This window comes from Heterocephalus glaber, unplaced genomic scaffold, assembly GCF_053883595.1.
Source record: "Heterocephalus glaber isolate CG9 unplaced genomic scaffold, H.glaber_assembly_v1.0 deba00001504, whole genome shotgun sequence".
Classification (NCBI taxonomy): Eukaryota; Metazoa; Chordata; class Mammalia; order Rodentia; family Bathyergidae; genus Heterocephalus; species Heterocephalus glaber.
This window is the reverse complement of record NW_028258324.1, coordinates 43,913,954-43,940,527: the sequence shown is the minus strand read 5'-3', so window position 1 is coordinate 43,940,527 and position 26,574 is coordinate 43,913,954. Positions and strand designations below refer to the sequence as shown.

At 36.0% G+C, this 26,574-nt stretch overlaps 1 protein-coding gene across 11 annotated transcripts in view; it reads left to right on the top strand.

The window, feature by feature from the left end:
* Zbbx (zinc finger B-box domain containing) overlaps window positions 1-14,961 on the top strand; it is a 136,194-nt gene extending 121,233 nt beyond the window's left edge. For 10 of the 11 annotated variants that reach the window (XM_087186469.1, XM_087186467.1, XM_087186468.1 and 7 more), the window contains 2 exons: window positions 9,518-9,653; window positions 11,759-14,961. In XM_087186469.1, coding sequence (XP_087042595.1) covers window positions 9,518-9,653; window positions 11,759-11,882 — 260 coding nt within the window. In that variant the 3' untranslated portion in view covers window positions 11,883-14,961. Of the gene's footprint in view, window positions 1-8,842; window positions 8,987-9,517; window positions 9,654-11,758 lie in introns of those variants that run through there. The other variant, XR_015440940.1, reaches the window with a different exon arrangement.
* The last annotated feature ends 11,613 nt before the right edge of the window (window positions 14,962-26,574 follow it).

The following is a 26,574-nucleotide window of genomic DNA, read 5'->3' as shown; positions in this document are numbered from 1 at the left end:
TGTGAAAGGTGGGTGTTATGATAGGATCTATTTAATAAAATCCATGATTAAATGAAATTATATGTATGATATAATATTTCTGATAATCTCTACCCACATGAATTTAACAGTAGTTAGGACATAGTAAGCTTTCAAAAGAACTGTTGAGCTGGAGAGGAAATCTATAGGTGGTCATTCCTACATACAATAAAGTAGGCTGCTCTTTATAAACCCAAGTTTTAGTCAGTTCTAGGACTGGTTTCTATTCTAAGCTATTTCTCTGGACTGTTTTGAGGATTATTGCTAGCTATAGTTCATGTTATTTATTATTCTTTCAACAAATGTCTACATAAACAACATTATATTTACTTTCTTCATGAGTTCCACGTATCAGAATAATTTATTTACTAAGGTACCTTGTCCAGTTTTGGATAGTGTTAAAGACTGAAGAAATTGGAAAAATATCAGAAAATATGCATTATGAAAAACAATTAGTAATAAAGCACTTTTAAACATTTACTTCTTCAAGAGTTAAAAATGATTCTTTTATTGCAAAGTCATTCTGATTTGAGTGTCCTTTTGGACCTTAAGTTCCTATAACAGTCCTTTGTTTGTACAAGTACACAGATAGCTAAGGGAACAGAGTATTAAAGAGAGGAAAGTACTTTTCCTGAAACAATCTATCAGATACTAATAGATCCAGCACTCCTGTCTATGAAATAAAGCACACAGTGGCTTTCTGAGTAAGTAGAGTCTCTGAGTTTGAACATTAAGCAATACATTAAACCGTAGAAGCACTAATCTGATAAAGGTTTTAGCTACAAATTACCCAGATTACCCTTGTAAAGATAAGATTCATTTTTTTTTTTGCCATTGTCCCAGCATCTCCCCCTGTTCCTTTTTTAAATTATAAATTTTATTGGTACATTTTAAAGATACAATATAATGACATTCATCATGGGAAATATGCACCTTCATGTAATCTCTCTTGGTTCTTATTTTTTCCCCCTTCCCCTGCCCTCCCTCCAATCCCTCCATCCCTCCCTATTTACAAAGACTTTGTTTCCATTTTTTCGTTTTCTCATGTTAATTCCATTCCCTTCTTTCCTTTTCCCTACCCCTCCCACTTCTCCTTCCCCTTTGCCCCTTTTCTTCCTATTTCAAATTATCGATTAGACCTCTTAGTCCTTATTTACACTATCAGTTTCTCACACTAGAGAAACTATTCAGTATTTACACGTTTGTCCTATTTATTTCACTGAAGAGTATCGCCTCAATGTGCATCCATTTAGCTTTAAATATCTCTAATTTCTCATTTTTTATGGCTGAGTAGTACTCCATTTTATATAAAAAACAAACAAACCACATTTTCTTTATCCAATCTTCAGTTGGTGGGCAACTGAACTACTTCGAAGTTTTGGCTATTACAAATTGTGCTGCTATGAACATGAATGCACATATATCACTGTGGTATGATTCTTTTAATTTTGGGGGGAAGATATCCAGCAGGGGAATAGCTGGGTCAAATGGGACTCCTATTCCTAGTTCTTTGAGGTATCTCCACACTGATTTCCACAATGGTTGCACCACTCTACACTCCCACCAGCAGTGGAGCAGTATTCCTCTTTCTCCACAACCCGTCCAGTAGTAGTTATTGGTTGATTTCATGATAGCAGCCATTCTTTCTGGGATGAGGTGGAATCTCAGCATTGTTTTTATTTTCATCTCTTGAATGACCAGTGATGTTGAACATTTTTTCATATGTTTGTTTACTATTTCTACTTCTTTGTCTGAGAAATATCTGTTCATTTCAGATGCCCATTTTCGGATTGGGTCTTTAAATTTGGGAGGTCTGGTCTTTTTAAGTTCTTTATAGATTCGAGATAGTAGACCTTTGTCTGAGGAAGAGCAGGTGAAGATTTTTTCCCACAATGTGGGTTGTCTCTTCACACTGCTGTTGGTTTCTCTTGCTGTGCAGAAGCCTTTTAATAAGAAGAGATCCCACTTGTTGATTGTTTGTGCTAGTTCACAGGCAACTGAGGTTTTGTTCATAAAATCTTTTCCTACACCGATGTCTTCAAGGGTTCTATCTAACCTCTGTTCAAACTGGTTCAGAGTTTCTAATTTAATATTTAGATCTTTAATTCATTTTGATTTTAGTTTAGTTCATGGTGAGAGATATAGGTCTAGTTTTAATCTTTGGCAAGGTGAAGCCCAATTTTTCCAGTACCATTTATTAAAGAGGTAATCTTTCCTCCAGTAAGGGTGTTTGGCTCCTTTATCCAAGATGAGATGGCTGAGTGTGTCTGGAGTTGTTTCTGCATCTTCTAATCTGTTCCACTGGTCCTCAGGTCTGTGTCTTTGCCAGTACCATGCTATCTGTATCACAGTAGCTTTGTAGTATAGGTGCAGGTTGGGGATTGTGATACCCCCTGCCATGTCTCTGTTACCTAGAATTATTTTTGATATTCTGAGTCTCTTCTTGTTCCAAATGAATTTTTGGATTATTTTCTCAAGGTCTATGAAGTATGCTGCTGAGATCTCAATTGGAATTGCATTAAATCTATATAGCAGTATTGGAAGTATGGCCATTTTCACTATATTAATCCTTCCTACCCAGGAGCAGAGGATGTCTGTCCATTTTCTGATATCATCTTCAATCTCTCTTTTCAGAGTGCCATAGTTTTCAGAGAAGAGGTCTTTGATTTCTTTCGTTAGGTTGATTCCTAGGCATTTCAGTTTTTTGGATGGTATTGTGAAAGGAATTCTTTTCCCTATTTCTCTCTCAGTGAGTCTGTCATTGGTGTAGAGGAAAGCTGTTGATTTTTGTGTGTTGACCTTGTAACCAGCTACTTGACTGAATTTGGTTATTAAGTCTAGAAGACTTTTGGTGGAGTTCTTGGGGTCTTCTATATAGAGTATCATGTCACCTGCAAATAATGACAATTTGACTTCTTCATTTCCTATCTTTATTCCTTTTATTTCTTTCTCTTGTCTAATTGTCATGGCTAATATTTCCAGAACTATACTGACCAAGAGTGGTGGTAGTGGACATCCTTGTCTTGTTCCTGATTTTAGTGTGAAGGATTTCAGTTTTTGACCATTTAGTATGATATTGGCTGTTGGTTTTTCATAGATGGATTTATCAGTTTGAGGTAGAGACCATCTATTCCAATTTTTGGTAGGGTTTTTATCATAAATGCATGTTGGATTTTGTCAAATGCTTTTTCTGCATCTATGGAGATAATCATATGGTTTTTGTCCTTGGCTCTATTGATATAGTGTATTACATTGATTGATTTGTGTATATTGAACCATCCCTGCATCTCTGGGATGAATCCCACTTGATCAGGATGTGTGATCTTCTTGATGATCTTCTGCATTCTGTTTGTCAGTATCTTATTAAGGATTTTTGCATCTATGTTCATTAGTGAGATTGGCCTGTAGTTCTCCTTTTCGGTTGGATCTTTCTCTGCTTTGGGGATCAAGGTGATGCTTGCTTCCAGGAATGAATTTGGGAGTATTGCTTCCCTTTCGATTTCATTGAAGAGTTTAAACAGTAGTGGCAGCAGTTCCTCTCTAAATGTCTTGTAGAATTCAGCAGTGAAGGCATCAGGGCCCAGGCTTTGCTTAGTTGATAAGTTTTTAATTACATTTTCAATTTCATTGGTTGATATTGGGTTGTTCAGAATTTTCAGGTCTTCTTCGTTCAACTTTGGTAATTCATATATATCTAGGAATCTGTCCATTTCTTCTGTGTTTTCTGTCTTATTGTTATATACGTTCTGGAAGTAGGTATTGATGATCCTCTGGATTTCTGCTGGGTCTGTTGTAATTTCATCCTTTTCATTTCTAATTGCATGAATTTGAGGCATTTCTTTCCTTTTTAAAAAATTTTTATTTTATTGATACATTTTAGGTATACAATATAATGACATTTATCATTGGAAATTTTCACCTTTACATAATCTCTCTTGGTTCTTATTTTTTCCCCATTCCCCTGCCCTCCCTTCAACACCTCCATTCCTCCCTATTTACAAAGACTTTGTTTCCATTTTTTCATTTTTCTTTACTTTTTCTGATAAGGCTGGCTATGGGTTGTCAATTTTGTTTATTCTTTCGAAGAACCAACTCTTGGCTTCATTTTTTTTTTTTTTGTATCGTTCTCCTAGTCTCCATTGCTTTGATTTCTGCTCTGATCTTTATAATTTCCTCCCTTGTATGAGCTTTGGGTTTGTCCTGTTCTTCTTTTTCTAGAAGCTTGAGGTTCAGCATCAGGTTGTTTAATTGGGCTCACTCTGTTTGCCTGATAAGAGTTTTCACTGCTATGAATTTCCCTTCTAAGACTGCTTTCATTGTGTCCCATAGAATCTGATAAGTTGCATTGTCATTGTCATTTAATTGTAGGAACTGTCTGATTTCTTCTTTAATTTCCTCCATGACTCATTGATTATGCAGAAGTCTGTTGTTCAGTTTCCATGTGTTTATGAAATTCTTGCGGTTTCTTTTCCTATTGATCTCCAATTTCATCACGCTATGGTCTGATACAGGAAACAACTTCAGTTCCTTTGCATTTAATAAACATGTTCTATTAGTGAGTATGTGGTCTATTTTGGAGAAGGACCCATATGCAGCTGAAAAGGATGTGTATTCTGATTTTGTGGGGTGAAACACTCTGTAAACATCTGTTAAGTTCATTTGTTCAAGAGTTTGATTGAGTTCTAGTATTTCATCACTTATTTTTTGTCTAGTTGATGTATCTATTTGTGTCAATGAGGTATTGAGGTCCCCCACTGCAATGCTATTAGGGTATATATGACTTCTCATATATTTGTTTTATATAGTTGGGAGTGCTAGTGTTTGGTGCATAGATATTTATGATTGTCGTCTCTTCCTGTTGGATTCTTCCCTTTACAAAGATGTAGTGTTCTTCTTTGCCTCTCTTAATCAGTATTGGTTTGAAATCCACTTGATCTGCAAAGTGGATAGCTACTCCTGCTTTTTTTCAGGTTCCTGTTCTCATGGAGTATTGTTTTTTATCCTTTAACTTTCAGTCTGTGAGTTTCTTTTTGAATTAAGTATGTTTCTTGTATGCAGCATATTGTTGGATATTGCTTTTTGACCCATTCTGCTTGTCTATTTCTTTTAATTGGTGAATTGAAACCATTAACATTTTTGTTTATAACTGATACGTATTGACTTATTATTGTCATGACTTTTTCCTTTTGCTGTATTCTCCCCTTTTGCATTCAATTTCTTGTCATGCCCAGTGGATTCATTCTGCTGGGCTTCCTGGGGTTGTGATCTTCATTGTCTTTTCCTAGGATATTGTCTATAATATTTTGGAGTGCTGATTTGGTATTCATGAATTTTCTAAGATGCTCTTTGTCATAAAAGTACCTTATTTCTCCATCAATTTTGAAAGATCGTTTTGCAGGGCACATCAATCTGGGTTGGAGGCTGTTTTTCTTTAGGGCTTGAAATATGTCACTCCAAGCTCTTCTTGCCTTGAGGGTTTGCATTGAGAAGTCTGCTGTGACTCTGATGGGCTTGCCTTTGTATGTGATTTGTTTCTTTTCTCTAACTGCTTGTAGAAATTTTTTCTTATGTTGGGTTTCTGGAATCTTAATTATTATATGTGTAGGGTTTTTTTTTTTATCAAGGCTATCTGGAGTCCTATATGCCTCACTTATCTGTGTGTCAAGTTCTTTTCCCCTGCTTGGGAAGTTTTCTGCCACCACTTCTGTCAACAGGTTTTTTATGTCATCTGCACTCTCTATTGTTTCTTCATTGACTCTTATCAGTCTTATGTTATTCATCTTTGCATTATCTAGCAGCTGCTGGATTGATTTCTTGTGGTCCCTTACTATTTTAAAGAAATTTTCCTTTTCCTGTTCACTAATTGCAATTTTATCTTCTATATCTGAAATTCTGTCCTCACATTGGCTCATTCTGCTGTGTAAACTTTCAATGGAGTTTTTAATCTCCTGGAAATCTGTTTTATGGATTCCATTTGTTTCCTATGTTGGGATTTCATCATGTTCTTCAACTCCTCTATTTTTTATCTGTATCCACTCTAGATTTATTAATCAGTCTTGCACTTTGGGTACAATCTCTGCTGTTATCTGAGAAATTATTTCTGATTTCTTTTTTTCTAGATCCTCTTTTGTCGCTAGTTCAGGGAGTCCAGGTGGTTGAGTATCAGATTGTTCCATTTCATTTCCCTTTGGGGTTGCTTTAGATGCTCTGGAAGTCTCATTCTGAGACCTGTTTATGTGTCTTCTCATTTCAAGGGAGTGGGGCGTATGTGCTGCTGGTAGCTCACCTCCTCACCTCTGGGGTGGGGTGCCTTTGCCCTTCAGGGCTCGGTGCAGTGGTGTGGTGACCCAAAAGGCTCACCTCCTTGGCGCTGGGGGGGGGCTCTGCTTCTTGGTGCTCAGTTAGGTGGTATGGTGGCCCTGAAAGGCTCAGTTCCTTGCTGCTGGGGGGCACTTTGCTCCTCAGCACTTGGGGCAGTGGTACAGCCCCTGTGTTCTGTTTTGTAGCTGCAGCTTGTGATGATATCTCCACCAAGTTCAGTAAGTTGTCCTAGGAAGACTCTGTAGAGGGCTAACCAGCCAAATTCTGATAGACTACAATGGCTGTCTTTTTGTTTTAGTATGACTTTGAATTAAAGAAAAATTGTATGTACATACCAGTGAAAAATCAAGTTAAAATAGATATAAGTAATAGGAAACCAGTCAGTGAGTAATAATAATTACGAGTTGTTTTAAGTGTAATATTGCTTTATTTTGTATCAGTAGTGACTCCATGAGGCAGCTGAGGCAGGTACTCTTGTTAATTCTTTCTTTTCAGGCTCAATAATGTAGGCGCTGAGCAATGCAGAATTGCCTCTGGTTTCCCATGGGTGTATGTAAGCAGAGTCAATCCAGGGACAGACAAATCTGCCTCTGCCACTGAATTAGCTCAAATTCTCACTTCAAATCAATACTGTGACCACTTCAGAGGGAGAGGGGGTGATCAGAGTCAAGGTTAAGGGATGAAAAGCCTAGAAAGCAAATGAAGAGGAGAGATAAACAAGACAAGACATGGTGGAAAAAGGGAAGAGATATGGAGGGGATGGAGAATAAGGAGGCTGAAGAAGGAGGAATGGGGCTCACATGTTATAGGATGCATTCTCTTGTTTTCACATTGTAAATGTTGCTATGTAGACATGTAACTATGTTAGATAGTATCTAAGGAGGTTTCTTGTTGTTGTTGTTGTTTCTTATTGTGAAATAGTCAATTTGATTGGTTCTGATTCATTTAAATTTTAACTTATTGTTTGGTTCTTTTTCTCTTTCTTACCTCTGTTTTATTTAAATAGATATGTTTTCTGTGTGGAATACAATTCTATGTGTGTGTTTTTAATAAGTTTAGTTTATGAAATGTACCTTGAAATTCTATAGTCAAATATTCTCCCTGTGTCTAGTTTCTTTTTATTGTGTTTAAAGATTTGCCAATGATTAGAGAACATAAACTCTTACTCCAGGGACAGAAATGGTTTAATTTCAATTCATTCTTTTATAATCAGCTGATTTCCCAGTTATAGATTACATTGCAATATAAATGTCAGTTGAGCCTGTATTAGAAAAATCAGAACAATTAAAATTTTATGTTTTGGGTATTTAGGTTTAATTCTAGCTCACAGTATGGTTTTCTTAACAGTTTTATTTTTCTCTGTCTTAGTTTTGGCATTACCTAAAATGAAATGATGTCATTTTTACTCCTGTTAACTGTACAGAGTACACTGAAATATAATTTTGAGAATTAATAATTCTACAAAATAGGCTCATTCTATTTGTACTATCTGTACTCAGTGAGAAATCAAACATATAATGGAATTTGAATATCTCTCCTGGTGGAATTTTTTAGATCTAAGCATTACTGATAAGTTTTAGCAATGCAATTTTGCCCATTACAAACCCTGACTAGGTTGTTTTCCTATGGGAGCATTCCTTTTCTTTGACCGTGTATATGTCCCTTGAGTACATGTCTTCTCTCATCTTGTGCAAAATAGGAGAGGAGATAATAGTTTGAACCTGAAGATTTACACTATTGGTAAGCTAAAGAAAGCGAGGCTAGCTCTAGTTTTTCCACAATATTGATGAGTGATTTTCCACAAGTTACCATTTCTCTTTGGCTCCCAATTTTCTAATGTTTAACAAGTTGAAGTGGGAATAATTAAGTGGTTTAAAAGTTTTTTTTAATCTCATGAATCTTTATATTTTATCTTAAAATTAGTCTTGTATAGAGTTCCCAAATTTAAACTAGTTTAGGTAAAGCTATCCTGATTGCTATGGGGATGGCGAGGGTAGAAAAACTTTATCCAAAACCTGCTGAATTTATCCATGTGTCATAATGTGACAGTCATTGAACTAAATAATTTAAGGACACTTTGATTTGTACATGTACTGAGGTCTGTCTTTCTGTAGGAATAATGTAGTTTTACTCAATAGGGGAGTTTCTGCTTGCTCAAAAATGTCAAGTTACTGCTAATGACTCTACCCCCTAAATACATTCACTACGGTGTAGAATATTTGCACCATGGTGTATGGACATCTGACCAGGAAGATGAATACTTGAAATTATTGTACGAGTGAAGAGAAGAACAGCATTGAGTAATTTTGACAGCCTTTAAAGTCATCCCACTAAACCTCTATGCATGAGTTAGATTTTACAATTTTGTCGATGTCAAAAATGACACTATCATCTTTTTAAGATAGTAACATTTATTTTTATACTTGGATTTATAGTAGTTTGCCTAAAAATTTTTTCCCAAAATATTTCATTTATTTAACTTGTGCTATTTGCTCATTTCCAGACTGAATCACATACCAGCTTGATGTAAAGGGGAAAGATTTAAGGCTATCCTCCCTTCAAATACAAATGATTATTTACCCAAACAGAAGAAGGAAGCCAAAAAAAGAGAGAGCAGCTTTGCCAAGTCTAACCTTTTCTTTAGAGTGTGAGGGGTAAAGCTTTTATTTTTTAAAAGAAAAGAACAGAAAATAAAGTGGCTCATATGTAGACAAACTGAAGAATTGTGCAATATTCTAGCTTTAAGGAGGTTCATTTGATTTTCTTTGAAATGTTATGAATTATCAGGATATTAACACATTTCATAAGTATAATATATATTTAAAAATCAATATCATTAAGGTGCTCTGATACCCTTATTTATTTAGTTAGCTATGTGTTTGTTTGTTTACTTTATTTTTGGTGCTGTGGTTAGAACCTGGGTCCTCCTTCATTTTAAGAAACAGCTCTACCACTTATCTATACCCATGACCATCCACCCCTTAATTTGGAATCTCAGATCAAGCATACCTCAAACTCCACCGTTGAACAAAAGCTAGAAAATTAAGGAATAGTTAAAAATCTCTTCTGACCGTCTGTATTTCTTCTAGTTTATTCTGAGTAAACTTCTAGCACCATAGGCTGTGCATTTTTTTTCTTAAATTTATGTGTTGACAATGCATGCAATAAAATATTTCAGATCCTTCAGAAAAACTTTACGACCTAACCTCAGAAGAATTATCAGCTTTCAACAACCATTCCCTGAAGAGAAGTCGGAGTTCTTCAGATTTTTACAATACTTCACATGTGAATGGCCCCTGTGGATCTGAGTTAAGGTAAGTTAGGCCTGCGTCTATACATAAAAATAGTGCATAGTAAAATTTGGACAAATCTCAATTAGTTATTTTACTATATAAAAAATAATTGCCCTCATGTGTGTAATTTAACTGACCATTCTTTGTAAAATGTTTTGGTTTTTTGTAGACCTATTACCAAGATTTAGTAAACGGCTTAAAAAGTTGTTATTTTAATGTGGCAAGATAGCTCTCTGCTGAATAATATATGTCATAAAAATGAAAATACACATGGAATTTAATAATCCTTCTACATTTTTATGTCAAGAAACAATTGTATTGCTTGAATTAATTAATGCAATAAATTTCAATATTTTGCAATAACAAAATTTTATCTAATGTATATAAAGTTTTTAGAAAAGAATATTGAGATTTCTTTTCCTTAAAATGAAACCTAAATTATTAACAATATTTGTTTGTTTGTTTGTTTTTGGTACCGGGGATCGAACTCAGGTCCTTGCGCTTGCACAGCAAGCGGCAAAACCACTGAGCTAAATCCCCGGCCCAATTAACGATATTTTAATATGTATCATTTCATTATTTCCTCACGTACAATAATATGATAGATGGTGATCAGTCTATAAGGAATGCAGGCTATATTAATAACTGCTTCAGAAATGTAATATATCATGTTTGTCTGTTATTGACATACCAGATGTTTGGAGAAGGAAGATATATCTTTTTAGAGTGACAAAGATAGCTATAAATATAAGCCCTGTGAATTATAAGTTTCTTTGATTTTTTTCAAGCCTAATATTGCAATAAAAGGGAATCAAGAGTGTTACTTTGTCTTTTTGAAGGAGGAAATCATTTAGCTATGGTTCTTAGACTTTTGAATTTCTAACACCATATACAGTTTTTTGAAAAGGGACAGCTGCCTTTCTAGAAAAGTAGAAAGCAGGATAAGACCATTAGTGACTGTGTGTTAAACACCCAAGTTTTCTGTTTCCTTGGGACAGAAAATTCCATGCGAGGTGCTATAATCAAATTTTGATGACCCATTTCAATTACACAGTAAAACCAGTTGACACAGTGAAATTCCCCCAAAAGGAAATAAAACTCAAATGTCTTTAGCATTGTGTAAACAAACCTGAATGTGTTTTTTAAAAAAGGATCAATGAGGATAGTATTTTTTCCTTAAAAATGTTATTAAAAGCAAACTAAACCTAGATGTACTTCCACTGTCATGTCACACAAGAAAAGGTATTCAAAAATTCAAAAGGTTATGCTAAAAATGTAAGAAGAACATACTAACAGAATAAAATGTAACATATTACAAAAAGTCGCTGTCTTTTCCTTCTCTTCTTTTCTTGGTTGAGTGAAAACTGTAACAGTTATACATGCACTAGTCCACAGGCTAGAGTGTATTAGCTGCTGAGTTAGCCTGTTTTGGACTTCAAAAAACAATCCTAATAGAGTTATATTCATCACAAGGTGAAGTATTTCAAATTCAGTTGCATACATGGGCTGAAAATCTAGATAACTTTGCACCAAAAACTGAATGACATGGGTGCCTCCCTCTTGCGCCACAGTACCTGTGCTCCTAGAGCCCAGACACCTGTGTGCTAGAGTGTCTGCCAGTCCTGCCCCTCGCAATTAAATGCAACAGAATATAATCACAAATAATTGCTGTCATTAATTTTAGTTTGGGCATGTCTTGCCTGGCTATCCTCATAGTCCTAATTTACTGTACACAAAAGAGATGATTCACTTGGCAGTCTATTCATTGGGATTCTATTGAACAGCCAATCTGATGATGAATGCCCTTCATGATGACCCTGAGGTTCTGAGATTTGCTGAAGTGCCTTCTGAATCATCAGGGAAAAGAACAGTCAGAGACCACAAAATCCTCTCTCCTAGCATTAATTGTGGCCTTATTCCTTGGGAGAAGGAGAACGTTGAGAAATTCTCATTAAAAGGAAGCTTGGTACACTGGGCACATTGAAAATTATGGCCCTAATCTGATACAGCCCATTCACATCTGCCTGCTTCCATTGACTTCAACATATGTAGTATTGATCAGAAGACAAATGAAAGTTGAAACTTGGTTCTGTATTTTGTGTATTGATCTCTTAATGTATTTCTAGCTCTTCTGGAGAAGATACCAAAATGCAGCCTTCGCTGTCGCTTTCTGAGAGCAGTACAGATGAGAAAGAAGATTTGCTTGATAAGCAACTTGTCATCACAGCATCACGGTCAAAGAGTATTTAATGATCACCCATTCATTACTTTCCATTTTGTACTCAGAGTAAAGCAAACAACATAAAAAAGTAACTGACTACCTGACCAGGTGTTGGAGATTTTGATTATTAATGTCTCTAATGTTTCAAGGCTTGTGGTGAAACTAAAACGTAGTAAAACTAGAAGTTAAGGGCTTTTCTCTCAAATGATACATTGTATTTCAAACACTGACTTATATTTCATATTAGCAAAATTTTGAAAATTCTAAGGAATAATATTTATAATTATCTCTATAAATCCTACTGCAAGGAAAAACATGATTATATTTAAAGTAATACTTCATTGTTTAATTACATTTCAAGAAAAATCTGTCATTAAGAATAATATATGTTTGATGACCATGTCAGAGTACTCACAATCATGAATTGAGCCTGTAATCTCAGTGTTTTTTTTTCCATTAGGGGTTCTGTAATATTTATGGCAGTTCTATAAGCTTCAAAACCTGATTCTAGGAGAAAAAAGAAGATCCAAAGTAATTTGGACATAAGACCTGTTATGTTCTGTTCTAGGAGTGACAGAAAAGCATTCCAAAACATCTTATTTTGGGCAGATCAGTGTAATGGTTGTTTCTCTCCCTCCCTCTCCACATGCACACACTCAGACACACATCCTGTTAATCCTGTTTCTCAGGAGAACCCCAATAATGACAGTTTGAAGGACTCTTGGTGCTTCTCAAAGGCAATAATCCTGTGGAATGTTTCAGTGCTGTTGCTACATAGGAGATCCTGGGTTTCAATCAAGTTTTTGTATAATGACATAATCCAAGAGTTTAAGCAAGGGCAGACATAAGGGATAGTTTTGTGGTTGTCACTTTGAGGCATTTTAGCATAGTTTTATTTAAAGAGTTTGATGATGTATCAGAAAAAGTATTTCTGAAGATTGGCTATACTTTCACTACATGATAGCCATGGCTCAGGGTTCAAACTCTTGTTTTCTCTGTGCCTAAGTAGTAAGCCCCTAATACAAGACTGATGGCCATTCAGTATAAATTTATCTTTAATAATTTTACATGTCATCAGTAAATTGTCCTGTAATTCTCACAGGTCTGATAGGCTATAAAATGATGAAGAAACTTACAGCCATTTCTGTGTCTTTCAATATAAAAATGTCCTTTGTTGAAAATGAATAATGTATAGAGACAAAAACGATAAAAAGCCAGTCACATTATCAGAACAAAATATGCAAAAAAAATTGAAACAGAGTGTGACTCCATAATAAATTTTACTTTGCTCTTAGCACTTGCTCCCTTCCAACACTATATATTCATACAACAATGAGTCATTTTTAAGTTTTCATTATTTGTGTCAAAAGCCCTGTGGCATCTTGTACTGACATCGTCAGCTACCTGAATTCCAGTATCCATAGTTAAAAAGGGGATTGCTTGTTTCTTTATTAACATAGGAACATCTTTTTAGTATGTCTTCTCAGTTTCAAAATTCCTTAGTTCTCCTTTGCTCTGAGACATCTTATTCCTTTCTGGTGAAGAAGCAAATTATTCCTTTGGATGTGATGCATAAAACTTAGATGCTTTTCTCAAAGCTAGAAGGAAGTTTTGTCTTATTCTTATTAGAGAAGGATTGGACCACTACTAACCCTTCTATGTATTCAGACACAACTTCATTCTTCTTCTTCTTCTTTTTTTTTTGGTACTGGGGATTGAACTCAGGTCCTTGCCCTTGCGAGGCAGGCAGCGGAACCACTGAGCTAAATCCCGGCCCACAACTTCATTCTTATACGAACCGTCTCAGATGATTTTTTATGATGCCACTATTTTTTACAATATAAAATTTTGTGATAGACATTATGTTGATAATTGTCATCAGTGCATCACTGTCCAAAATTTGCTGAAAGGGATGTGACACACAGACTTTGTCATTTGACTTCCAGTACGATATTGAAATTGAATGCAAAGAGGGTCCTCTGTGGCCGAGCAGAACCAACTTCCTTTTGCCCTTGTTTGCGCTTCATAAACACACATTTAGAAAAGTTTCTTAAGTCCATCACTATTAGCATAATGAATTAAAAGCTAAGTAAGTTTACAGCCTTTGCCTGAAGCAGCTTCAAAGTGCGCTCTCATTTTGAGGCTCTAGCTTAAAATTACTACTTAAGACTTGCATCATGTTACATCCATGGAACTGATAGAATTACACATTTTTCAGAAGAATCTCAACCACATTAGTTTACTGAGGTTAGTGCATATTCCTGTAGCAACTATTGGGTAAGTGATCGCATGGATTTCCATGCATGTTAACCTTGACTGTTCATATTCAGATTTGTGGAATTCTGTGATAGCCATGTGAATTTTTCTAATTTTGTAGCCTTGGACATTTACATGATAGAAACAAAGTGATATTAAATTTACTTTATGGCTTTAATATGTTATTTGATATCCACTGAAGCTATTCATTTCTACTATACGATAGTGCACACAACACAGGCCAGTAATATCTGATGCCTGTAAGATCACTGAAAGCTATGCTGTATATTTTATGGGCACAGAAAACATTTCTTGAACAAATGAAAGTTTCAAAATGGCTTAGCTTCTGTTTTATGGTACTCAGAAAATTTAAATAATGGATTGATTCAGAAAAAGCTAACCTCTCTGTCTCTATAGTTCAATTTTTGGAAATATCTTAAGCAATGCTCATCTCATACAAGTTTTAAGCACATGCTTTTTCTCATCTCATGTCTCAAAATATACCTTCTCAAAGAGACTTCTCTCATTTCTATCTAAATTAATCTCCCTTATCTGTTTCCTTTATTTTTTCTCGTGATACCCTGTCCTTTTCCTCCATAACCTAATGACTGATGTATTTGTATGCTTTTGGAGATATGTTTTGCAACTAGGCTTTAAATTTCAACTGAGCATTTTGTCCACTTTGTTTACCACTATACTACACAACCCCAGTGGATGCTAAGCTAACAGGGGAGGTCATTAGTGAAAGAATATTGTGCAGTATCCAATTGGTAAGTCTTGTCAGTCCCTAATTTCCCAAAAGGGCCATAATATAATACAGGTAGTGAAATAAGTGCAGGGTCTATCATCAGATATGTTATGAGAATCAAATTGATGAATGCGAAAATAACTTTTGAACCTAGAAAGGCCTCTGACATGCTTTTTATATTTTTTCTTGAATTTATGCCATGTTAATTGAATATATGGACAAATTAATCATAAACCATTCAGTGAATTTAGGGCCACGTTGACATAAATTATCCTCTAAAATCATTCAGATTCATAGGTGGGGCATGCTTTCAGTAATTACAAAATTAGGTTGAATGATACATAATGGTAGTATTTATGTTAAAAGTTAAATATCTAAATTTATTTTATTAAAATGTTTCTAAAAATAGTTTCCTGCGCCTGTAGCTTTCTTCTACCGAATTTAAATATTTAAAATAATAAGATTCACCAGCACTATCTAAAGACCCTCTACATCATTCTTCCACAAAGGAAAAAATTTTAAAACATACTATTTATACCTCCCCAAACCTGTTTTTATAGGATCTGTTTCATTATAATTTTCATTCCTGGTTATTTATTACTAGCCACATTTGCATGAAAACAATGTTTATTTCCTCAGAGTTCATCTGTGCCTGTAGTTTATCCACTACCTAAAGTCATAATTCTTTGTTAGTGACACCCTGATTGTGCGCTGGGTAAATGATTATGATGTTGCCAACAGATTATTACTTTAGCTGGGGAATAACCAGCAGGCAAAGATGAACTCTAAGGAAATAAAGAGCCTCCTTTTTTAGCACAAATGTCTTCTGTAGTTAATGAAAAAAAGAGGACATTTTTGTTGTTCTCCATAAGGTGACAGGTATATTTTAGCTGAAAAGAATTAATTGATTGATAGGAGTTTTAAAAAATGCATATAATACACAATAATAGTTATGGAAACATAAGTCTGAAAGGAATTTCTGTACTTTTACTTTTGCCAGAAGGAGGTGATATGTATATTTCTGTCTAGAAAAAAAAACACATTTTTTTGGATGCAAATGTTTTTAAAGATTTCTGAAAGGGGGTGGAGGGAATGAACTTCAATTCTATGTTGTAATTTATTAAGCTTTATATATTTAATATAACTGCAAAAGAAATGTTTTAAAGGTATTTTTATGTATTTTCACATTTTCCATATAGTTGTCATATTTTTTAAAAGATAACATTTGTTGTTCATTTAAATGATGACAGTGTTCCTAAATAGCTCTGTACTTTAAAAGTGAGAACTGAAAATACAGTCAGAAGGTGATTAAATGTATATTTTACTGTTTTTAAAATATTCATCACATTTACTTTCTCCTCTGACCTCCTAAACCAGAACCCTAAAAGAATTTCTTGTAGATTAAGCTATTGAATCAGTTAAGCTTGGTTTAAATTTTCTTAAAAAAACAAGAAACAGTATAAGAAAATTGAAGTTTATTTCTTTTGTATGGAAATGAAGTCTGATAATAGGCAGTCAAGAGCTGCTAAAGCAGCTTATGTCCTGCTATGCTATTTCATTCCCAAAATCACCTCATCATCTAAAATTCTGTTAGATTTCTAGCCATCACTCTCTGAGATTTGTGTTCAGAAAGGGGGAAATGAGAAGAACAAATCAGGGAGCTCCTAATTACTTCTTTCTGGAAGCCAACCCAAACAGTTCTGCTTGTATCTTATTGGCCATATTTAGATGCATTGAAAATGTGATTGATTGAAATTTGGAACTATAGGGCCAGGGATTTAGCTCAGTGGTTCTGCCACTTGCCTTGCAAGTGCAAGGTCCTGAGTTCGATCTCAAAAAAAAAAAAAAAACCCAACTAAAATTTGGGATTATATTATATACAATATTCAGAGAAGACAACTAGCATCTGTCCTACAGCTCCTAAGGCTATCATCATTACTGATCTGCAGCTGATTGTTTTCATGATATATAGATTTTGAAGTCATTGTGATTTGAAATATGTGGTATTACCCAATCTTTTGAGGTCTAAATAAGCCACATTTAAATGCACTATTATACTTAAAATCACTCAATTTCTTATGTAATCCATACCTTTACTTCAGTCTTTTTATGCCTTTACAAAGACATATTGTACACAGAGAGATCATCATTATTCATCTTCAAGTTTCACCTTAATACTTCCTGAAACACATTCCACCTCTCTTTAAAGTTCAGACTTTTGACTGATGACCAAATACAATCTGCTTTGGCAAAACTTCCAATACACTATCTTAAAATTGCTGTGATACGAAATATTTGTTTCAAAGAAACATTCCAATATTAGGATATTTTGGAACCTATGATACTGGAAATTATCACAAGAGTACCAAGAGAACAAATATAAAATAATATCTAAAAGAGTTGTTGGATATTAGTACAGTAGAGCCAGACTACAGATGGTCCCAGAGATAAAACTTTACTATCATGTTCTTGTGAAACAATGCAAATCATTTACACTGCATGTAAAAAATGAGATTGTGTTCAAACTGAGTCCTAGGGTGACTTAAGGTTGCTGGATTCAGGGAGGAGCATGGAGGGCAACTGAGTTGCTTAACAAATGTATACATGCCTATAAAATTAAAGAAAATCATTGTAAAACTGAAGAAAGATTGTTAAGCCCTAAATTTGAGATCCATGGCTAGAGTCCCAGAATATTTCTAGGCACTGTTCTCATACAAATATTCTGAGATTTATGTTGTCACAGAAGACTTGACCTAAGTGGCTTGATTCCTGTTATTTTGCTGTAATAGCAGACTGCAGAGAACTGTGCATACCTTCCCAATTCAAGGAGGCCCATCTAAGTATGACCCAACTTCGGCAAGTGTCTACATTGCTAAATAATTTATAGTTACATTTTTTTCTTGAAGTGTGGAAATCTACACAAGATATTAAGAGTAAAGGCAATTTGTTGTGGTGATGAATTGTATGGAAATATAAGAACGAGAACTATAAACCTGAGGGTGGTGGTACACCTGCAACCTGGCACTTGAGAGGCTGAAGCAGGAGGATAGAGCTAAGTAACCTGCTATACATAGTTTAGGACCAGCCTAGACTAGCATGGATATAAAGACCCTGTTTCCAAAACAAAACACACAAACAAAAAATTATAGAGAAGCTGGTTTCAAGGAGGAATTAAGAGATCCTGGGACCTAAAGCAGCTCTACTTTAGGGTGGCATTCCTATTTTTGGGTTTTTTCCTAGGCTTGCCAGTTCCATTTTTTTCTCTAATAATTGGCTTCTTCTGATCACTCCTACTTTCTTCTTATGCCAGAGAACTTAAATTCATTTGAGTTCATTCAGTTCTCTCACTCTACCTCATTGCCATCCTTTAAGCTCTACCTGAACATCTCTTTTAGTCTTCCAAATTCATTTTTCAATTCTAAATCAAAAGAGTGAAGTTTATGTCTAGTTTATGGTCTAGTTTATGTTTTAACACCAAGCAACATGGTAGCCTATGAAGGGCCTATAGCTGGGCCAGACTTAAGTAATGGTTGTCAGACCGCAGAGAGAGGTAGAGGGAAGAAAGAACAATTTGTTACAAAGCTTGACCACTGCATTTCAGCATGCCTGGAGATAACGTTTAAGGCCATTTTAAGAAAGTGAAGTGGAGTGCCAGGGATCTCGCAAGCGCAAGGCCCTGAGTTTGATCCCTGGTACCAAAAAACAGTGAAGTGGATCTAATTACCATTGGCTTTCCTGAAGGACTCTTAGAAAATGTGCTGAACATCAAAGGAGAAGGTTTGTGGGGCAGAGTGCAGAGCATTAGGGTGAGTGTAAAGAGGGGGAGTAAGGGAAAAGGGCACTAAATGTTAGTAGTGAGTCAGGATCACACTCTGTGGTAACAGTGCACTAGTCCCTCTTATCTCAAAACAGCATCAGACTGAGAGGGTACTGTTAACATATCCCCTCAAGTCCATCCTCCCACATGGGATTTGTGTTAATTTCACTGAATTCTCAAAGAGCTATTGCTGGAATTCAGTAACTTGGAGCTTCATTTTAATTTTGTTTTCTAAATCCTCATCACAGACACCTCTTCATTTTTGCAACTGATCTCCTCGACAGGCTATGAAGTGAAACCTCACACCAAAATCATCTCTGGGAAGAGTATTCTATGGAGGTTGGAAAAGACTTTCAAAAGCTACATTACAAATATAGCAGGTGCTATCTCAAAAATTATCTGATATCCAGGGCCAGATGACTATGGTGGGGGCACAGGCCTGTCTCACACAGATTCCCCTTTATTGATTCTTGAAATGGCCCCATTCTCTTTATGGAGGAGGAACTAAACCCCAAGCAGATGCTTGTGATTAAAATAAGAGATAGTGATAACAGAAGTTTTACCAAGGATGTCTTCTGCTATCAGATAAATGTCAAGGTGAAAACAAGTTGTTTATCTGCAAATAAATTTGTGGGGGGGGGAGGTGTCATTTTTCAAGTTTGAAATCATTAACATCACTCCTCTCAAGATTTTAGGTTTATTATAACATCATTAAAAACACATTTAGTTTGTTTGTATTAGTGAAACACAGTTCATTGCACTGTTATGTAAAAGACAATTTTGACATAAAACTAGTAAATAAACTACCTCAATTTAATGTTCAATATTTCTAAAAATATATCCTACTTTTTCATGAACAAAAGTATACTATTCAATAAGACTTCTTTGAATAAATGAAATTTTATTTTCTTATTCTATCAGCAAGAATAACAGATTGTCATCATTCCAAGTGACAATTTTTTTCAATGTAAAAATAAAAATGCCTCATTTTTAAAATTAGATTTATAGTGGTTCCACTGTACTCAATGAAACCCATCAACATAAATGCTATGTCAGGAGAGAAAAGTATTTTGTTATTTTTTAATGAAATTTGAACGGTACACAACTTAAATCCAGGTTATACATAATTTCTTGGAAGGACTATTTTTTGGAAGACCTATCACATATTTGAGATAATTCATTCATACAAGAAGCAGAATTCCTGCATAGTGCTCAATCTAAGGTTTTAGAAGAAAGACATCACATACTGCATAGTAAAGGAGCTATAATGAGTACATTTCTTTTTTTATCTGCTACACTCACAATTGTTTTTGCTCCTTTCATTTTTTTATTGTATAAAGGATGAAATTTCATAACAAAATAATAAGAGGATAGCAATACTTAATACACTATATATCATTATCTTCAAAGTAGTTACTCAGAATACAAGACTTAGACAAATAAGATGCTTTTTGTTGTTGTTAAATTCTTTTATTGGTACATTTTAGGTATACAACACAATTACATTTCTCATTGGGAATTGTACCTTTACATAATGCATCTTGGTTCTTATTTTTTCCCCATTCCTAGCCCTCCCTTCACCCCCTCCACCCTTCCCTATTTGCAAAGACTTTATTTCCATTTTTTCCATTTCTCATCATTTTTCCTTTCCCTTCTTTCCTTTCTCCTGCCCCTCCCACTACCCCTACCCCTTTGGACCTTTTCTCCATATTTTGCATTACCAATTATTCATTCTAATCATTGGTACATTTTAGGTATACAATATAATGACATTCATCATTGGAAATTTGTACCTTTACATAATCTCTCTTGGTTCTTATTTTTCACCCTTGTCCACCCCTCCCTTCAACCCCTCCATTCCTCCCTATTTACAAAGATTTTGTTCCTATTTTTCCATTTTCTCATATTAATCCCATTCCCTTTTATCCTTTCCCCTAGCCCTCCCACTTCTTTCCCCTTTGCCCATTTTCTTCCTATTTCGCATTACCTATTATACATTTTAGTCCTTATTTACACTTTCAGTTTCTCATACCAGAGAAACTATTTGGTATTTATACATGTGTGTCCTATTTATTTCACTTAAGAGTATCGCCTCAATGTGCATCCATTTAGCTATAAATGTCTCTAATTTCTCATTTTTTATGGCTCAGAAGTACTCCATTTTATAAAAAAAACCCACATTTTCTTCATCCAGTCTCCAGTTGATGGGCATTTGGGCTGTTTCCAAGTTTTAGCTATCACAAACTGTGCTGGTATGAACATGGGTGCACATATATCACTGTGGTATGATTCTTTTAATTCTTTGGGGAAGATCCCCAGCAGTGGAATAGCAGGGTCAAATGGGCCTTCCAGTCCTAGTTCTTTGAGGTATCTCCATACTGATTTCCACAGTGCTTGCACCAGTCTACACTCCCACCAGCAGTGGAGCAGGGTTCCTCTTTCCCCACAGCCCTGCCAGCATTTGTTATTGGTTGATTTCATGATAGCAGCCATTCTTTCTGGAGTGAAGTGGAATCTCAGCATTGTTTTCATTTACATCTCTCAAATGACCAGTGATGTTGAATATTTTTTCATGTATTTATTTGCTATTTCTACTTCTTTGTCTGAGAAATGTCTGTTCATTTCACATGCCCATTTTCGGATTGGGTCTTTAAATTTGGGAGGTCTGATCTTTTTAAGTTCTTTATAGATTCGAGATAGTAGACCTTTGTCTGAGGAAGAGCAGGTGAAGATTTTTTCCCACATTGTGAGTTGTCTCTTCACACTGCTGTTGGTTTCTCTTGCTGTGCAGAAGCCCTTTAATAAGAAGAGATCCCACTTGTTGATTGTTTGTGCTAGTCCACAGGCAACTGAGGTTTTGTTCATAAAATCTTTTCCTGCACCAATATCTTCAAGGGTTCTACCTAACCTCTGTTCCAACTGGTTCAGAGTTTCTATTTTAATATTTAGATCTTTAATCCATTTTGATTTTAGTTTAGTGCATAGTGAGAGATACAGGTCTAGTTTTAATCTTTGGCAAGTTGAAGCCCAATTTTTCCAGCACCATTTATTAAAGAGGCTATCTTTCCTCCAGTGAGGGTGTTTGGCTCCTTTATCGAAGATGAGATGGCTGACTGTGTCTGGCTTTGTTTCTGCATCTTCTAATCTGTTCCACTGGTCCTCAGGTCTGTGTCTTTGCCAGTACCATGCTATCTGTATCACAGTAGCTTTGTAGTATAGGTGCAGGTTGGGGATTGTGATACCCCCTGCCATGTCTCTGTTACCTAGAATTATTTTTGATATTCTGAGTCTCTTCTTGTTCCAAATGAATTTTTGGATTATTTTCTCAAGGTCTATGAAGTATGCTGCTGAGATCTCAATTGGAATTGCATTAAATCTATATAGCAGTTTTGGAAGTATGGCCATTTTCACTATATTAATCCTTCCTACCCAGGAGCAGAGGATGTCTGTCCATTTTCTGATATCATCTTCAATCTCTCTTTTCAGAGTGCCATAGTTTTCAGAGAAGAGGTCTTTGATTTCTTTCGTTAGGTTGATTCCTAGGCATTTCAGTTTTTTGGATGGTATTGTGAAAGGAATTCTTTTCCCTATTTCTCTCTCAGTGAGTCTGTCATTGGTGTAGAGGAAAGCTGTTGATTTTTGTGTGTTGACCTTGTAACCAGCTACTTGACTGAATTTGGTTATTAAGTCTAGAAGACTTTTGGTGGAGTTCTTGGGGTCTTCTATATAGAGTATCATGTCACCTGCAAATAATGACAATTTGACTTCTTCATTTCCTATCTTCATTCCTTTTATTTCTTTCTCTTGTCTAATTGTCATGGCTAATATTTCCAGAACTATACTGACCAAGAGTGGTGGTAGTGGACATCCTTGTCTTGTTCCTGATTTTAGTGTGAAGGATTTCAGTTTTTGACCATTTAGTATGATATTGGCTGTTGGGTTTTCATAGATGGCTTTTATCAGTTTGAGGTAGAGACCATCTATTCCAATTTTTGGTAGGGTTTTTATCATAAATGCATGTTGGATTTTGTCAAATGCTTTTTCTGCATCTATGGAGATAATCATATGGTTTTTGTCCTTGGCTCTATTGATATAGTGTATTACATTGATTGATTTGTGTATATTGAACCATCCCTGCATCTCTGGGATGAATCCCACTTGATCAGGATGTGTGATCTTCTTGATGATCTTCTGCATTCTGTTTGTCAGTATCTTATTAAGGATTTTTGCATCTATGTTCATTAGTGAGATTGGCCTGTAGTTCTCCTTTTCGGTTGGATCTTTCTCTGCTTTGGGGATCAAGGTGATGCTTGCTTCCAGGAATGAATTTGGGAGTATTGCTTCCCTTTCAATTTCACTGAAGAGTTTAAACAGTAGTGGCAGCAGTTCCTCTCTAAATGTCTTGTAGTATTCAGCAGTGAAGCCATCAGGGCCCAGGCTTTGCTTAGTTGATAAGTTTTTAATTACATTTTCAATTTCATTGGTTGATATTGGGTTGTTCAGAATTTTCAGGTCTTCTTCGTTCAACTTTGGTAATTCTTATGTATCTAGGAATCTGTCCATTTCTTCGGTGTTGTCCGTCTTATTGGCGTATAGGTTCTGGAAGTAGGTATTGATGATCCTCTGGATTTCTGCTGGGTCTGTTATAATTTCACCCTTTTCATTCCTAATTGCATGGATTTGGGCCTTTTCTTTCCTTTTTCTGATAAGGTTGGCTAAGGGTTTGTCAATTTTGTTGATTCTTTTGAAGAACCAACTCTTGGCTTCATTAATTTTTTGTATTGCTCTCTTCGTCTCCATTGCATTGATTTCTCCTCTGATCTTTATTATTTCCTCCCTTGTATGAGCTCTGGGGTTGTCCTGTTCTTCTTTTTCTAGAAGCTTGAGGTGCAGCATCAGGTTGTTTAATTGGGCTCGTTCTGTTTTCCTAATATGCGTATTCAGTGCTATGAATTTCCCTCATAAGGCTGCTTTCATTGTGTCCCATAGATTCTGGTATGTTGTATTGTCAGTGTCATTTAATTGAAGGAACTGTCTGATTTCTTCTGTAATTTCCTCTCTGACCCATTTGTTATTCCAAAGTGTGTTGTTCAATTTCCACATGTTTATGAAATTTTTTGATTTTGTTTTGCTATGGATCTCAAATTTCATCATACTATGGTCTGATAATATACAGGGGATAACTTTAATTCATTGGCATTTACTTAAACATGTGCTATGTGTGAGTATGTGGTCTATTTCCGAGAATGTCCCATGTGCAGCTGAGAAGAATGTGTATTCTGACTTTGTGGGGTGGAAGACTCTGTAAACATCTGTTAAGCTCATTTGTTCAAGAGTTTGATTGAGTTCTAGTATTTCATTACTTATTTTTAGTCTAGTTGATCTATCTATTTGTGACAGTGGAGTGTTGAGGTCCTCCACTACAATTGTATTAGTGCATGTATGACTTTTTATGTCCGTTAGTATTTGTTTTATATAGTTGGGTGCACTAGTGTTTGGTGCATAGATATTTATATTTGTCATCTCTTCCCCTTGGATTGTTCCCTTTACAAGGATGTAGTGTCCTTCTTCATCGCTCTTAATCGGTGTTGGTTTGAAATCTACTTGATCTGCAAAGAGGATAGGTACTCCTGCTTTTTTTTCGGGTTCCTGTCATGAGGAGTTTTGTTTTCCACCCTTTAACTTTCAGTCTATGAGTTTCCTTTTGAATGAAGTGTGTTTCTTGTATGCAGCATATTGTTGGATTTTGCTTCTTGACCCATTCTGCTTGTCTACTTCTTTTGATTGGTGAATTGAGACCATTAACATTGATGGTTATAACTGAAATGTATTGACCTGTCATTGCCATGACTTTTTCTTTTTGTTGGGTTCTCCCCCTTTACATTTAATTTCTTGTCATGACAGATGGGTTCATTCTGCTTTGCTTCCTGGGGTTGTGATCCTCAATGTCTGTTCCTAGGATATTGTGTCAAATTCTTTGGAGTGCTGTTTTGGTATTCACGAAGTTCCTAAGGTGCTCTTTGTCAAGGAAGTATCTCATTTCTCCATCCATTTTGAAAGATACTTTTGCAGGGTACATCAATCTGGGTTGGAGGGTGTTTTCTTTGAGGGCTTGGAACATGTCACTCCAAGCTCTTCTTGCCTTGATGGTTTGTGTTGAGAAGTCTGCTGTGATTCTGATGGGCTTCCTTTGTATGTGATTTGCTTCTTTTCTCTAACTGCTTGGAGAACTTTTTTCTTCTGTTGACTTTCTGGAATTTTAACAATTATATGCCTATGTGTAGATTTTTTTTGATCAAGGCTATTTGGAGTCCTATATGCCTCACTTATCTGTATGTCAAGCTCTTTTCCCTTGCTTGGGAAGTTTTCTGCCATTATTTCTGTGAAGAGATTTTTTTATGTCATCTGCACTCTCTCTTGTTTCTTCATTGACTCCAATCAGTCTTATGTTATTCTTCTTTGTATCATCTAGCAGCTGCTGGATTGGTTTCTCATGTTCCCTTATAATTTTGAAGCAATTTTTCCTTTCCTGGTCATTAATTCCAATCTTATCATCTATATCTGAAATTCTGTCCTCACATTGGCTCATTCTGCTGTGTAGACTTTCAATGGAGTTTTTCATGTCCTGGAAATCTATTTGCATCTGTTTTATGGATTCCATTTGCTTCCTACGTTGGGATTCCATCATGTTCCTCAGCTCCTCTCTAGATTTATTAATCATGTCTTGCACTAGGGGCACAATTTCTCCTGTTATCTGAGAAATTATTTCTGATTTCATTTTTTCCAGATCCCCTTTTGTTGCCAGTTCAGTGGGTCCAGGTGGTTGAGTATCAGAGTGTTCCATCTCATTTCCCTTTGGGATTGCTGTAGGTTTTCTGGAAGTCTAGTTTTGAGACTTATTTAAGTGTGTTCTCATTTCAACGGGGGGGGGGGCTGTTGGCGCCTGCAAGGATTACCTCCTCTGAGCTGGGAGAGGTGGGACAGGGGCCAGGAGCAGCGGTAGTGATGGTGGCCCAAAAGCCCTTTCCTCTGGGCTGGGAGCAGCTGGAGGGATGGTTGCCGGGAAGCCCCTTCCTTTGGACCAGGAGCAGTGGGATGGCGTCTCAGAGGCCCCTACCTCTGAGCCGGGAGCGGCGAGACTCAGTACAGTGGTCTGGTGGTCTGGTGTCCTCTGCATCTTTGTAGTGTGGAACCAGGTGGCTGTATAGAGAAGCAGGGATGGGGGGTGTCCATTGGATTGTTGGCAGGGCGCGGGCTGATTCGGAGTGTTCTGCATGACTTGTGTCCTTGGTAGGGCATCCAAAGAAGATTCTTATAGAGAAGAGCTGTCTACATATTTGTGTTTTCTCACCCACTGTTTTCCCTTTGACCCATTAAAGTGGCTCTTATACCTTGATTATAATGTTCCTGTCAATAGTGACTTCCACATTTCTCAGAGGTCATTTTAGCCTCTGAGGGTTAACTGGTGTGACTGACCATTCTGTTATTCTTGAAATTGCACTTCACTGCACATATCTTTGGGGACAGCAAATACCTCTCTTTTGCCTCACTTGATTGCTCTTTTACAGTTTTATCTGAAATTCTTTTCCTTTTCCCAGGCCCTAAATGGTGATATACTCAGGTCACAGTTTTTGCTTATTTTATATCTACACTCACCCTAGGTGATACTACCTAATCCCAAATGCATATTTGCACCTTAGATGTCATTGCTTAACTCCACATTAATGTGCTGACATACCTAAAAGAGAACTTTGGATTTATATTCTCAAACTGGGTCCTCCTTAAATTCTCAGTTTATAAATGACAATGCTGTACATGCTCTGTCCTAAAGTATAACCTGAAAATTTCCTCCTCCACTCCCATTTAAACCAGGTAATTCCTTATTCCACCAAACAGCCAG